This window comes from Musa acuminata, chromosome BXJ1-11 (genome assembly GCF_036884655.1).
Source record: "Musa acuminata AAA Group cultivar baxijiao chromosome BXJ1-11, Cavendish_Baxijiao_AAA, whole genome shotgun sequence".
In the NCBI taxonomy this organism is placed as follows: Eukaryota; Viridiplantae; Streptophyta; class Magnoliopsida; order Zingiberales; family Musaceae; genus Musa; species Musa acuminata.
Window position 1 is genome coordinate 24,405,908 of NC_088337.1, and position 16,058 is coordinate 24,421,965.

The window sequence follows — 16,058 nt, forward strand, 5'->3', positions numbered from 1 at the left end:
GTATTATTTTCCAACATCGGTACATAGCTTACCTGTCCACATTATGAGTCAGTCCTTTATAGGCTCCACATCTTTGTCCTTAGGACTTGTCAATTATTGTGGTCATAATTAAATTATTGTATTAGTTATTTAATTAATGTTACTGTATCTATATGTTACTTCACGATTAATTTAGCAACAATTATGAAATTATATTATATTTTTGTTTCGACAAAATTGTTATTGGAAAACAACTTCTCCATTTTATGAAAAAATAAAGAAAAAAAGGCAACAAATATAAATTTTAATGTGCTAATATTCTTAGATTCGATGAAACACTCAATGTATTTTTTTAATTAAGACTAAATATATATTATTTCCTATAATTAGCTTCATTGAGATTTATATATTTATGGACGTGAAACATAATCTCGTTTCTTCTTACGTGTCAGTTTTACTAACGGAACTAAACACGTGTTGTCTCCGTCTCACCTCATATTATCATTGAGTATGTGTAATATTTCCCTCGACAGAGCCAACTGTGTGAAAAAAAATGAGATTAAAATTTTTACTTTCATAAATATAAGAATCATAATATAACTTTTGAAATTGCGGGAGCCAATATACTAAAGGTAATTAATTATATGGATCAATATGTGATTAACTTTCTTTATTATGATATAATTTTAGAAAAGTTGGTATTCAGTTGCTGGCATGGAATTGAATCTTAATATTAGTAGATTGCATAATTACCTAAATTACAATGCAAAGGCACCACATGGAAATAGGAAGAAAGTAAGTTTATAGTTACAAGTAGTTAATCCCCTGAATAGGTTTATTATTGTGCATGAGCACACCATCTTGGAATTTATTGATTTATAGATAAGTAGCTCTCCCAGCATTTGACACCGAGCGTTGTGGCGTCTCTCACGCCACTCACATCTCCATTAATGCATGGAAAATAGGAGGGGAGAAATATTAGACTTACTTCGATCGATGGAAGGAGTTAATAAGTAGAGACAAGGAGGTGGTACTGTAAGGCATACAGAATGAGTTCCTTCCAGCTGAGTGAAGAGTCACCAGGGAGGGAGATCAGAAGAGATGGTACTCATGGGCGAGGGAGCAAGAGAGTTGTTGCAGGTGATGAAGAGGGGGACAATGGTGAGGACAGAGATGACAAGTCGTGTAGTCAGGATGAACCCCAGGACCAGGTAGTTAGTCCTCCAACTTATCCTCCCTTCCTTTCTTCTTCTTCTTCCTTCCTCTCTCTGATTGCGTTTTAACTCATGCAACATTATACTTCATAATAGAAGCCTGGGTGGAAAAAGTTCCTGGCTCATGTTGGTCCCGGATTCCTTGTGTCCTTGGCTTACCTTGATCCTGGGAATTGTAAGACACACACACACACACACTCTCTCTCTCTCTCTCTCTCAATCTAATTAGTTAAGGAAATTAAATTCATTCGCTTGAATTGTGTGACAGTGGAGACGGACCTACAAGCCGGAGCTAAACACAGATACGAGGTAAGCTTAACATGGAAATCTTTGCATGAGAGTCCCTCAACTTTGGAGCCTCTTTCAGTGCTTGGAATCTGTCTGAGACAGCTAAAATACCATCTAAATAAATGATGTAAAAGAAACAGCATACCCACATATGAGGGAAAAATCATGCTTGACCTCTCAGGGTCCGGATACATATTCTTGTGTGCATACAGAGAACATTCCAGATTTGGACGCTGCAACAGCACATATATACCTCCATTTCTTGATCGAAACATAATTTGGAAATTCTCCAAAACAGCTCTTATGGGTCGTACTGATCGGTCTGGCATTCGCGTTGATCATACAGTCACTAGCAGCAAATCTCGGGGTGGCTACAGGTATCACAACCGCACCATTTCGAAGGAGATTAATATGTGGTAATCGTGTTCCTAATCATTCATGCACCACTAAAAGGGAAGCACCTGGCGGAGCTGTGCAAAGCTGAGTACCCAAAGTATGTCAACTACTGTCTCTGGGTGATGGCGGAGGTGGCTGTGATTGCTGCTGACATCCCTGAAGGTGTTTCGATTGGAGTTAAATTGTTATGTGGCCCTCTCGCTGTTTCTTCTTGCAATCATTCGAAGCACTTATGGCAATGATTGACTTTCTTCCAGTGATAGGAACAGCCTTCGCTCTCAACATCTTGTTTCGCATCCCAGTGTCGGCAGGTGTCCTCATCACAGGGCTAAGCACTCTCCTGCTTCTTGGGCTTCAGAGATATGGGGTACTGTCTACCATCACTCTTATTCTTTCACTGTTCAATCATCGACAGACGTTTTCAGGGGCATCAAATGGTTCTGAGGGGACAAGATTTCTTGACATGAACTGTTCAGCTATACCTGTGATCCTAACTTTCTCTGAGCTCAATCGAGTTAAAGGAGATGAATGATCTAAAGAAGGTTCATGTGCTCACCACATCATACTGCAGGTTCGGAAACTTGAACTGTTGATATCCATGCTGGTGTTCGTCATGGCTGCCTGCTACTTCGGAGAGTTGAGCTACGTGAACCCCCCCGCGACCCAGGTGATGAAGGGGCTCTTTGTGCCCAGGCTTGGCGGCGATGGTGCCACCAGCGACGCCGTCGCTCTCCTCGGCTCCCTAGTCATGCCGTGAGCAGCAGATCAATCTCGTCGCCACATGAGCGCTTGTCTGTGATTGCTTCCTTGCTGCATCGATCGGGTCTCGCTGATCAAGTTCTCTTCATGCAGGCACAATTTGTTCTTGCATTCAGCTCTGGTGCTGTCGAGAAAGACTCCACCTTCCGCCGAAGGAATCAACGTAAGTGTCATAATAGTCGAACGCAAATGACTCTATCTCGGTTGAGAATAGATGTTTGAACATGCAAAACTAATAAATACCAATATTTTACTTAATTCTCTTTGTGTAAATCAAATATGATATAATTTACGCCAAACATCAATTTCTAATAAATTTCGATATTCAGGCCAATAAAACCAGCAATATAAAAAAATAAATTATTTATTCTTAGATTAGTAATAATTTTTGACTAAAAAATTAACATGTTTATAAACTCAACCATAATTTTTTTGACTAATAAAATCTCTGACAATCAATCATTGGCTTATCTAACCTCTTAGGATTAATTATATATTACTCTTATAATTAGTTATATTTAGCATCTCGATCTTTATATTTGTAAAAGTTATATTGGAATACCAATGATTATGTGCGATCGATAGAGTCAACGAAGAAAGAAGAAATTAGATTAAATATTTTATTATTATAAATATAAGGATCATAATGTAATAATTTTTAAAAATATAAAAAAATTAAAATACTAAAAAAAATTAATTACAAAACTCCTATGTTTTACCTTTTAGTCTATTTCAATCTATAATGACTTTTTATTTTTATCTCTTACAAATTAGAGTCAAATGTTTTATTTAATTCAACCTCGATGGTCCCACCACTTTCCTGGACCATCCAAGAGAAAAGGGTCGTAAATTGATGATGCGTTGAATGTTTTGTCTTCTCGTGCGTAGGACGCCTGCAGGTACTTCCTCTTGGAGAGCGGCTTCGCGTTGTCGGTTGCGCTGCTCATCAACGTCGCCGTTGTCTCCGTCTCTGGAACCGTATGCGCTGGTCGTAGCCTTCCACCTGAGGATTCTGAAACATGCAGCAATCTAACCCTCAACTCAGCCTCCTTCTTGCTCAAGGTTCGTCCTCTTCCACCACCCACACGAAGCCTGCCATTTCATGTTCACGTTCTCCACAGAACCTCCTGGGCAAATCGAGCTCCATCGTCTACGGCATCGCATTGCTGGCCTCTGGACAAAGCTCCACTATATCAGGCACATACGCCGGTCAATACATCATGCAGGTAATTAGCAGCATACGTAATATACTTCTTTCATTCTTCTTCCTTGGAGTGATCCACAACCGCACCGTCCAGGGATTCTTGGACGTAAAGATGAGGATGTGGCTTCAGAACCTCATGACACGATGCATTGCTATCGGCCCCAGTCTCGTCGTCTCCATCATTGGCGGCCCTGCCGGAGCTGGAAGACTCATAATCATAACATCAGTACCTTAGTTTCTCTTCTCTCATGCTCATAAAAGGATTATGCTATCACACCATGTCCGGACTAATTAATGAACCAAGTTATGCAGATGATCCTATCTTTCGAGCTGCCCTTTGCCCTCATCCCTCTTCTCAAGTTCAGCAGCAGCGGCCCAAAGATGAGGCCTCACAAAAACTTCATCTACGTGAGTTCATCTGAAGTAACAAGTCGCATTCGCAGTGCACCATGACTACCGTTAATTCTTCTCTAACTCATTCAGATCATAGTCATCTCGTGGATCCTTGGCTTCGGTGTCATAGGAATCAACGTCTACTTCCTCAGCACCAGCCTCGTGGAATGGATCACCAGTAGCAGTCTCCCAAAGCCTGCCACAGCTCTCGTCGGTGTCATCGTCTTCCCCTTCATGGCTGTCTACATCCTTGCTGTTATCTACTTGACCTTCAGGAAGGATACAGCAGTGACATTCGTTGATAAATCTGATTCGTCGCTGAAGGAAATGGAGGATGGTGTGCATCGTTCTGATGGTGACAAAGGAGGTGACGTTGTGCCGTTTAGAGGCGACCTCAACAACATCTCTCCTCCTGAGTAAAGCTTGTTTCGGTATGTGTTACAAGACCTTTATGTTGTAGCTGTATGAGCCGAAATAATCAGAATAATGTTCATAATTATGTGCTTGCAGTGCAAGAATTTTGCTCAAGTATATTACTATTTGCAACTTTTTTACTATTTACAATCACATTTTATTTTTTTTTCTAAATTATTTTTTTAAATTTATCGTATATATATTTTCTTCTCTTCCTCCTTTGAAACGAAGTTGAGGGGCGGCGATAGGATTGGACGATGTCTCGACAGCACAATATTAACAGGATGAAATAAAGGATTGTGAAAAAAAAAATAATGCAAGGACTATATATAGTAGAATAATATTTTATTATTTTTAAAAGATTATCAATAATAAGAGGTTATCAATCCCTTCAAAAAAAAAATAATTCAAGGACTATAAACATTTTTAGAAATGTTTAAATAACATATTTGTTTCACCAAATATCACATACACATCCCTTCAAAATTTTAGAATTTTCTCATATACATATATATATATGTATATATATTCTCATACGAAAATTGTATATTAATCATTAAGAGTGGAATCATCAGTTCTCTATAAAAAAAAAAAAAAAACAAAAACAAAATGGAAGAAAAAGATCACAAACAAAAATACTGAATTAGCAGGTCTAGTTCTGTGTGGGTCCCAAGTGGGCCGTTTGTTCCTTCGATTAGAAGGCAGGTACATTCGGCGGGTGATCCGTGACGGGTAGGAGATAGCGTAGCTCAAGAAGAATCGGTGAAGACCGGCTTCAGGAGAAGCCGCTCGGACCGCACGAGAAGAACGCCCGCGATTGCTGTGTCCCTCTTCTTGTTGTTATTCACCTCCTTGACCCCAGGCGTCTGTCTCCCTCTCCGCTCCCCTTCAGATATAGAGGGAAGGAGGGTTTCTCCAAAGTAGTTGAGGCAGGAGCATTTGACATCCCCTCGAGGTCACCCCCTCAGCGGCCTTCAATCGCCTCGGTCTGTCCGTTTCTTGATCCTGTGTTTTTGTGGCGGCAGCAGTGGTTGCGGTGGCCGACAATGGGGAATCAAAAGGGGAACTTGGATGGAGGACAGCAGCATGCTGGGGGCCGTGCTCGCCATCCTCCAGTGGTGGGGCCCTAACGTCACCGTCGTCAGCATGAACAAGTGGCTCTTTCAGGTCAAATCGATTTCGTTATCTCCTTTCTGCTCTTTTTTCGTTTGTTTCTTTCTTCGATGCGGAGATTTCGTGCCGTTGTCTTTGTTCTGGTAGTTCTTTTGAATGATTTGTGTAGATGGTCGGACAGGTGGGATTGTTTTTGGTCGATTTGACCGGTAAAGTCTTGGGGGTTCACTAATTACATGTTTGGGGGTTCACTAATTACATGTTTCTGATCGGCTTGTGTCTGTCTCATGTATTTGTTCGCCGTTCAAGTTAGTAAAGTTGGCATTTAAAAAAAAAAAAAAATAAATCTACATTAGGAAGAAATTTCATAACCCATTGGGAGGAGGGTTCATGCAAAGGATAGATCTTTTCCTATTAATACATTTGGGTTGAAAGAGAATGATTTTTTTTTTTTTTTCACACAGTACGTGTTTCAGGTCAGAGGCAGATTGACGATTTTGTTGTGTTGATGAATAAATTTACTCAGAATCGAAAGGTTCAATTTGATAAATGTTTATGAAAAACTAAACAACTTTTTGTGTTTGCTTCCGATTCTATTATTCATATTGAACCCTTATGCATGGTTTCCTTTATGTCTTTCTCCCTGTTTGAGCAAGCTTAGAAACAAAGGCATGCTATAATATTGAGCTAAATGATATCATAATATAGAATCGATGAAATCAATTTTGTGTCGTCTGGCTGACTGAGATCACAAAGGGTTGATCTGAATCTTCTTTGCCGAACTGGACAACATGTGAGAGAATCAAACCTGTCTAGATCAAGATAGAGGAAGATTGGATTGACTCGAGACCAGAGTACTGAACTAAACTGAAATGTGCGAAGGTGACTTGAACTTGAGATGTAACACCGAGTAACAATGTGCTTCTTTGATTTCGGATCGGACTTGATCAGGTTGAGTTGCTTCACTACGGAAAATGTGTCTTGAGATGAATATTTCATAACATAGGGGATGTTAGGAATGTGCCTGACAAGATTTTCCTCCATTGCTCAGATCATATTGTAGCGTAAGATGGAGATTTATCCAAGGTGGATAATTAAGGGTGTGAAATTATTTTATCTGTGGAGTAGGTTTCTTTTCATATTATAAAGTCCTCATAATGACTTGGCCTCAATGGCAGATTACCATAGATAGCTGATGAGGTGGTCGATCTGCCACTGACTTCAATAAGGATATTGTTGGCAACTTGTTGAGTGATTATGCTTTGGATCAGTTGTGGCATGATAGCATCTAACAATTGGTTTTGGCCTGTCCATAATGTACCAAATCACTGATGTGGAGTTTGTGTGCCGCTATGTCATGACACTAGAGGAGGGCTTATAAATTCCCCCTCATCCACCGTTCATTGTCTTGCATAAAATTGTGAATTGGTATAGATAGCAAATTTTTGATGTGACTAGCACCAAAAGGGGTATCTTATTTTCTTTCCTTATTGCATGCATGCCTGTGTGCCCATGTGAGTGTATGTTTGTGTTTGTGCATGTGTTTGAATTGTGTGTGTGTATCCGTGCATGAATGAAGAAATGAGATTTATATCCCTTTGTTACGTCTTCATCTGTAGCTTTTCTGCATTAGAAAGCCAAGAATATCCCGACTGTATATCCGATCCTATTTCTTTACGTTGAAGAACATCACAGTTCCACAGAACCCAATCTGTGTCTTGGAAAAAAGGTATTATGAATTGCAAACACTCAGCTAGTCAGATTGCCTTTGGAATCCACAGGATCTCCATAATCTATCTTGTTTAATAAGGCAAATGAGACGTAAATTTCAAAAGTTGATTGAGCAGTTGATTGGTGATTGCCATAGCCGATTGCATTGTGTTCCGAGGATTTGGCCTAAGATGTGCCAGCATCCTAGTCAGTGGTGAAGTGGAATTAACATGATGAGTATATGTACACAAAAGTATATGGGGTGGAATTAACATGATGAGGAGATCAGTGGTGAAGTGGTGGGAAGTGTATATGTACACAAAGTTGATGTGTATATGTACACAAAGTTGATGTGTATATGCTAATTTTTCATACAAAGTTGATGTGTATATGTACACAAAAGTATATGGGGTGGAATTAACATGATGAGGAGATCAGTGGTGAAGTGGTGGGAAGTGCGAACAATAAAATATATCTGATTAGGACTTCAAGTGGGTTAAGTTAGCATGGGCACCCATTGCCCAAATACATAATAATCCGATGGGAAATGGAATTCTACACTTGTGAGAGGTGCAGACTCAAAAATCTTGGCTTTGTCATCTTTTAGCTTCTTTTTCATTGTCAACATACTCTGATGATGATGTTGCTAAACTGTTTCCGCTTTTCTTTTGAAAGGATAAGTTTGGATAAGTTTGTCCCATTACCTACTTCACATCTAAATCGTATTTCCTATTCTCTTGCCTTACAAGCCACTGATCGTAGTACTATCATGATGGACTATTTGTGTTTTTTGCGAGTATGTTGTAGAATTTTTATTATTTATCAGCGCATGTCAAATGTGCCATTGAGCTCTGTAAAAGATTTTTTTTTTCCTTTTATTAAAATTGCTTTGCTAGAAGGAGGATCTGGATTAATAATATTTTTGTCTGAAAAAAATTCGCTAGAAGGAGGGCTTGAACCTCCGACCTTGTGGTTAACAGCCACACGCTCTAACCAACTGAGCTATTCCAGCTTATTAGATATGATAAGGTCTATTTCCTTAGGAATCATTTCAGATAAAGAATGTTATCCAGTTCAATTCTTCTTATATTTTTTAGTTCACAAAAATTTATAAATATTCTGATTTTCGTGATTCATAAATATCAAAATATTTCCTAGTTTCTAATTGCTAAACTTCATGGACTGGAAGACAACCATTGTTTTGCAGAATTTGGATTTCCAGTTTCCTCTAACAGTAACATGCAGTCACTTCATATGCTCTGTATTGGAGAACATACTGCCATGAAATTGCTTAGGATTAAGCCACTGATTGAGGTAAAATCTAAAGACAGATGGTGGAGAATATTTCCAATGTCATTCGTGTTTTTTATCAACATTGTACTGGAAAACATGAGCTAGCTTGCTGTATATTCCAGTTTCATTTCTGCAAACAATAAAATCCTTCCCTCCTGCAACAACAGGTTAACTGCTCCCTCTCAATATGTATCTCTGTCTGTGTTTTCTTTTCATGGTCTTCTTTATCAGTATGAAATTTCACATTGCTTGTATCTTGGCTGATTTGTGTGTATGTACCACAGTCATTCTTCAGTGGTTAATTTGGAGAAAAGTTATTGAGCGGGGCGCATATGGGCTTCATTGGTACCCATTGTTGGGGGAATGCTTCTAACCTCTATAGCCAAGCTTAGTGTCCAATATATTTGGATTTTGTGCTGGCTTGTTCGGCTGCCTTGCCACATCCACAGAGACAATTCTAGCAGAATCCCTTCTTCATGGATATAGGTTTGATAGGTACCAGTGCTTTATCTGTAATTTCATTTTCATCTACTGTTGAATCATTAGCTTTGCCTTTTGTCGCAGCTGATTGCACACCTTTATTCATGATGAGATAAATCCTCTATCACACGCATGACAAAGATTTTATTAGAAATTTTAAAAAAAATCTAATCTTTTCTTTTTATTTGTGTCCTTTGGTCCATATGATAAGGTAGCGCATATGGAGGTTTTCGTTGCATGTCACTTCCCATGGCCAATTCATGTCGATCACACAGTGGGAATTTATTTTGTTTAATCAGTCTTCTAAAACCTCTTATTTATATTATGTGACCGGATTGAGGGTTGAGGTTGCTTACGCTTCCTCATAACTTTTCACTCCTAGATTTCTTAACTATTTCTTTGGATTTGGTGTTGATTCCCAGTGGTGCTGGTATAGTCTTCAATCATCACTACGATCATGTTCACAGGATATTGACATCTCGAATGTATGTATCCTGCGATGATCTTCTCAATTTTAATTGCATATTATTTGGTTATATTTCTTAAGTGAAATTATTTTTATTTACTTTTGCTCTAACAATCTAAGATATAATCTGTCGTCAAGGATCCGCTCATCTAAATGATTACAACTTCATCAACGCACTCGCTTACAAAGATGCAATCTTTTCGTGAAACCCTTGTCAACTTGCTTGATGCCATCTTTTGGCCCATGGGTCCATTGTAGCCTCGAACCAGACTTGATCATGGGGGACCGAGCATGGTGTCCTCTTTCTTCGCCACCCTCTGAGTGCTGCCCCTACATCAACCTCAGCATTGTCAAGGATGACAACGACGAACCCGAGGAGGCCAAGGAGCACCCCCTCTTTCTCACAAACCCCATCCTATACGACGAGGAGGATCCTTCCTCTAATCCACTCAACTTCCCCCCTTCTTATGCTTGCCCTCATTATCCACTATGGAAACCAAAATCCTTGAAATCGATTGGATCATTAATGAGCATTTTCTGTGAGGAAGCCAGCTACAACCATGAATGTGTCATTTGCTTACAAAGAGTTATTAGGGAAGGTGTTCGATATAATGTCTGTGTATGTCTGTGCTTTTCATTTCATTCATGTTTTAGGCAGCATCTAAGGGGCTTACAGTAGGCTTGATGGTCCTATTTTGATTGGGTTTTGTGCCGTTTCAGACTTGTAAAGGCAGCATGTGTATGGTCACTGTGTAGAGATAAAACTGCCTAAAAACAAGGCCTTCTTTAGCCAATCATTTTGGGTGTTTCCATTTAGCATGACCTTGATCACTAGAACCATCATTGTTTAGCATGGTATTGATACCTCAGAATGGTAATGACTTTGAATACTGAATTGGAATGTTCACTATGTGGATTAGTATGTCTACCGTGCCCAAATGTGCTCATCAACATAGCATACCATGATGAGAAAATTGAAAGCTAACGGAGATTTTCATTGCGTGCCACTTCCATGTTGGGTTCATGTGGGGCACATATTGGAAATTTATTTTGTTTAATCAGTTTTCTAAGACCTCTTATTTATATCATGTTATGGGACGAGAGTTGGTTGGAGGCTGCTCACTCTTTGTCGCAAATTTTCACTTAGATTTCTTAACTATTCTTTTAGATTTGATGTCGATTTCCATTGGTGCTGGTATATTCTTCAATCTTCTCCATGAGTGTGCTAGTAGGAGCTTGTCATCTCGGTTGTATCCTAAGATGGTTTTCTCAACGAAACTTGAGTGGAGGCTGGGGATACATCTTAGGACAACGAATCACGCCTTTGGTTTCTTTCTAATCCTCGGTCTCAATTTCAGTCACATATTGTTTGGTTAGATTTCTTAAATTGGAATGTTGTTTATTTACTTTTACTCTTAACAGACTTTCTGTGAACAAAATGTTCTTTTAGCTCTTTAAATTGTGTCTCATTTAAATGAATATTTAAACTACATATTTGTTTGCTACAGTATGTAACTTCTGAATTTATATTCAACATTTTTCATGGGTGATGAGGAATGTCATGAATGAATGTTTTCAACTTATTATATTACTTTTTTTTCTTCATCAGTGCATTTCTTCTTCACATTTAATGATGAAATCTCTAGCTTTAGACTCTAGTATCTGCTAATTATGTTCATATTGTCTTGCAACTTAGCGAGTTCTTTTGCACCAATAGCATACTTCAACTGGTCCTTTCTCTGAGCATCTTAACTTTGATATCACCTGTGTTTGTAAACTGATTTATTTTCGTAAAGTAGAATTTCCTTATTTTTGCATGTTTACGTGCTTGCTCACCCCGTGCATGCGTACATGTGTCCATGTTGCATGCGTGCATGCGCTCTGCCGTGCCAACTTTAAATTGGCCTGTTGGTTTGAATATTTTGCTGATGATCCATGTTAGTGTCATGTCTCCACATCACCGGCATGCCTGTTTGATGGGCCTTGGCATTTTTCGTTAGAAATGAATTACTAAGATGTGAGATCATAGATCTGCAGCGACTTATGACATGAGCTATTAGATTCTTTTTTCACATGTTTTATGAAGCACTTACCATCACATTAGTTCTGCCCTACCAACCTGTCATGCAATTAGGCCAGGATTATGATGGGGACATGCTTAGTTGGTCAAATGCATAACAAGGGATATGCAGTTAGGCTTGCCCTTAAATCTGATGGTCTTCTGGTATGTACATATACTCCTGCAATGTTTGATGACATTATGACCTTAAGGGTGACTTCATTGCACTTATTGTTGAGGACTCTTGATCCCAATCAATCATTTTAATGTAGGATGCTTTCAATACTTGATCCATGAACTCATATAATTTGTCAATATATAGTTATCAACTCTGCTTTGAACAGTCTCCTATCCGAATATATATGGCTTTAATCTATGCGGGCATAGCTATGCTGGTGTAGACACCTACTTTGGACCGTAGATGTGAGATTTAAGTGATCTTGGTGACATTTCTCTTGTTTTTGAGAAAATAGAGTAGTTTTATTTTGTAAAGTTATACACTTGTATTCAAGAATAAGAAAGTGCCATCAACATATATAGGATTGAGAATAGCTCCAGTTAAGCGGGGAAGCACTCACTTGAAAATGTTATTTTACTAACCATTTTCTTTCTCTGTTTGGATCAGTCATAGGCAATTGATCACAACAAGCCTATCATAAATTGATGCCATTTTGGTAAGTCTGAGTCTTGTCTGTTCTTCAACTTGGTGACAGAGGATGTCATGAAGAAAGCTTCCCTGCATATGCATATCCAATAAATTACATTTGTCTGATAGATATACTCTACCAGCCTTCATCGTTTTACTTTGCTCTTTGGTATTATGCTAATTTGGCTACATTCCTCTTATGTAGCATAAACACAGTATACTACTACCACATGGCACTTTATGCAACCATGATATTGGCTAATCCCAGCAATGTTACTTGAAGGTGCTGGTGGAGTGGTAAACTAATTATATACATGCACCAGTCTATATGTTCATCAATGGTCATCATTCTCAGCTCAGGGGTGTTGGCCTTTGGTCTCAATTTCTCAACTTGTATGTCATACATTCTACTACCGCAGTTACTCTTCCAATGTCACAGGCAACCTTGAAAGTAAGTTACTATATAATTTACAGTCCTCTTCACAGACTGTATTTCTCTTCTTTAACCATCTATGTTACATGTTTGGGTATCAAATATGAATATGCTGTCGGCCGCTGTTGCCATGTCGGTGTCATGGCTTATTTTCTACCGGTATGTTGTCCCGGAACACCGAAAACTGCGAGCAACCCTCGGAGTCAAATGGAGATGCTCCCCCTTGCAAGTTATAAGCAAGCCATTCTGTAAAGGAAGAACAAAGTTTCATATGGTCATAGTACCGTACGGATTACATTGAGTCTTACTTTTTTTTTTTTTCTTTCCAGAAGGGTGGGTTTTTGTTTTTTGGGCACAAACTTGAGTTGTTTATAGTTTTCTACTGGAATCAAAGGTATTCTTGGAACACTTGTAGTTGTCGTTCTGGTAATCCTAATTCGCATTACTATTGTTGCGTTCTTAGATTTTTGATCTCGTCTCACCTGTTGTTCTGTTTCATATTTGATGTATGAGGGTAGATGGCGTTTTAGGTTATGTTAAAGGTGTTAATCACTTAATACGATGGTTAAATATCATATTATGTTGGATGAATTTTTTAGTGATATCTGATACTATTATTTTTTATCCTCACCGTAGGGGCTTCCTTGTGATTCGTGGAGAGGACAGTCGATGGAAGGCTCGGTGGTCGGGATCCGACGGTGTCGCTGCAGCCGGCTATCAGGAGATGACACGTACGCCAATCTGCGGAGAGACGTGTCCTGGAGAGAGCTTTTCTCGTCTTCGTGTGTGCCGCTGGTCGGCACACGTAGCTATATTTGCGGTGAAGTGGAGGGAGACACGGATGGAGGATGGAGGATGGAGGATGGAGGAGGAGAACAGCAGGGAGGAAGATGGCACAGAGTAGGGATGACATCAAGCACGGGGCGGCGCAGGCGAAGCTGTCGGACGACGAGATGCTGCGGGTGGGGTACAAGCACGGCACCCCCTTGGAAAGCAGCAAGATCTCCGACGCCGAGCCCGTCGACCTGTTCGTCGACGCCCGGCGGATCTCCGAGGCCACCGAGAACGCACGCCCCGCAGAAGAGGAGCCCAACTCCGGAGGACTAAGCTGTCAAGGAAGCCACCACACTAGCAATTAATGCAATCACAGAAGCAGTACTTTTCGCTCTCTCTACCACCGACCACTTGGATCACCCTCATGTTTTCTTCTCGTCGTCTTCGTGTTCTTCTTCTTCTTTCTATGCAAGAATAAGCTGATCGTGAGTGTAGAAGACACCGTGCTTTAATTTTCGTGGAAGTTTTAATGTGATGTTGGTTCTTCATGTTCCTTGTAAATTGGCTGCAAAAGTATAAGATTCGTTAATATTTCCTTTGGTTTAAGAACATCTGGTACCATAACATGATCAATAATGATATAGCTTACTTAAATGAATGGCCTTCAGCGTCTGCTATAGTAGAAATCATATTTGATTCGTGAGAATCTAATCTTGGATGATCCACCAGGAATCAACAAAACAAGGTTTTAGTTCAGGTTGATACTTTTCTTTGTGGGCTGCAACTCAGATGAAGACGGACCATCTCATATTTGTCCCAAAACTCAATCGTGTTCATTCATCGTTGGATTTGGCTTGGCATGCAATTTAGGTCCAGTGAAGTTGGAAATCATGGATGGAACTGCGCACAAAGTTCCGAGTAATGTTGCTGATCACAACATTGTCCGTTTTGCTCGAGAGCTTTTTTTGATGGTTATAAATAATCATTTTTTACATGGTTCTCAGTGTTGAGCCTTTTCAAGATGACAGACACTATCCAAACCCTAATCCACAAAAAAGGGTAGGAAACTGATGATTGGTGAAGTAATAATTTTGATTGCTGCCCCAACTTAGAACTGATAATTTACTATGCTTGTCTCATGTAATCTAGCTAACAAAAGCTAAAACATCCAATCAAATGGCCATCTTTACAGTAGCACCAGGTTTACTGGGTTCATGACACTGCATGCTGGCAGGCAAAGTCTCTCACAGATCGTGAAAGACATGGACAGTTTTTTGAGGACAAACTGGAGCTTTTGGGAAGCTGACAGGTCCCAGAGCAGGCATCTGATGTTTGCACCATGAACTAAGCAAGGGCAAAGGCAAAGGCAAAGCACATATATGTACTGGGAAGATGAAACCTCTGCATTTGGAATCTCTCTCTCTCCTCTCACTGTGGCTTCTTATCTTCACCGAGAATCTTCCTCATCAAATTGTAGCTCATTAACCGTGTTTTCGATGACCAACCTATATATCTATCTATCTATCTATCAATTTTGTAGCTGGAAGTCAACTCATGATGAGATTAGCAAGTCTGCAACTGGAAATCTTCATCTACATCACAATCTTCACTGCTTTTCTAGACTTCCATGGATGCTCAAAATCTGAATAATTTTGAACATATGTTGAAGCAGTGAATGGGTGTTTGTGACACATAAATTTGCAGTCACGAAGACAAATGCTTAATATTTAAATGCCGTAAATTTATCTAATTTTGGATTGGCTGACGAAACATTTTCTCCATTGGGGTAATCTATCTCTGATGATATTGTCGTGACAGAAAAAGAATGAAATCTTGCCATCAGTCCCCAATTCCATCACTGCCAACGTGGCCAAATTAAATGTAATATATAGTATATTCCTGCAAAATTAGAGATTTCTATAAAATTATATATATATATATATATATATATATTTATATAACTAAAATTCTAAATGATATCAATAGCTTTTACAATATTTCAATAAATTAAGAATATTTTAGATATATTTATATATCCTTTTTAGTTCAAATTAGGTAATTAAGGACATATATTCTTTATTTTCAAATTTCTAAGATAATAAATATGTAAAATAGGTTTTTTGATGACTCAAAATACAGAAATGCGACAATAACAATACCCCATCGATCACAAATGACGATCTCATGCTCATGCAGTCTGATGATGAGCAAGATAACAATTATGATCGTTAATAGTCAGAAATCTAAAAGTCAAAATGTGGCTGAACTAATGTAACATCATGAGAAGCGGAAAGGAAAGATGACATGACCACCATTGACCCCATCTCATCCCGTCTCCAAGGACATGATCGGTGTTCTTTTAAGCTAAATTACGGCTACAGTGCGATCTTGCCATGTTCTTCTTCCTTAAAAAGATAGTTAAATGGAACTGGGCCTT

General features: G+C 39.1%; 1 protein-coding gene, 1 non-coding gene and 1 pseudogene across 2 annotated transcripts; 2 read left to right on the forward strand and 1 right to left on the reverse strand.

Moving 5' to 3' along the window:
* The first annotated feature begins 985 nt into the window (after nt 1–985).
* LOC135596619 (metal transporter Nramp5-like) lies at nt 986–4,716 on the forward strand. Its single transcript, XM_065088684.1, has 13 exons — nt 986–1,190; nt 1,290–1,368; nt 1,462–1,502; nt 1,780–1,858; nt 1,935–2,039; nt 2,135–2,244; nt 2,449–2,630; nt 2,730–2,799; nt 3,525–3,698; nt 3,758–3,862; nt 3,935–4,066; nt 4,153–4,248; nt 4,324–4,716. The coding sequence occupies exons 1-13, from the start codon at nt 1,029–1,031 to the stop codon at nt 4,651–4,653; spliced, it is 1,665 nt and encodes a 554-aa protein (XP_064944756.1). The 5' UTR covers nt 986–1,028; the 3' UTR covers nt 4,654–4,716.
* Nucleotides 4,717–5,458: 742 nt separating this feature from the next.
* LOC103973751 (UDP-galactose transporter 1-like) lies at nt 5,459–14,169 on the forward strand (annotated as a pseudogene).
* On the reverse strand, nt 8,409–8,482 carry TRNAN-GUU (transfer RNA asparagine (anticodon GUU)). Its single transcript has one exon. It is a non-coding gene; the product is annotated as a tRNA-Asn (tRNA).
* Nucleotides 14,170–16,058: the final 1,889 nt, after the last annotated feature.

Coding starts and splice junctions, on each gene's coding strand:
- LOC135596619 (XM_065088684.1), top strand. CDS start 1,029: ATGAGTTCCTTCCAGCTGAGTGAAGAGTCACCAGGGAGGGAGATCAGA. Junction 1,191..1,289: donor AGGATGAACCCCAGGACCAG/GTAGTTAGTCCT, acceptor ACTTCATAATAG/AAGCCTGGGTGGAAAAAGTT. Junction 3,699..3,757: donor CAGCCTCCTTCTTGCTCAAG/GTTCGTCCTCTT, acceptor CGTTCTCCACAG/AACCTCCTGGGCAAATCGAG.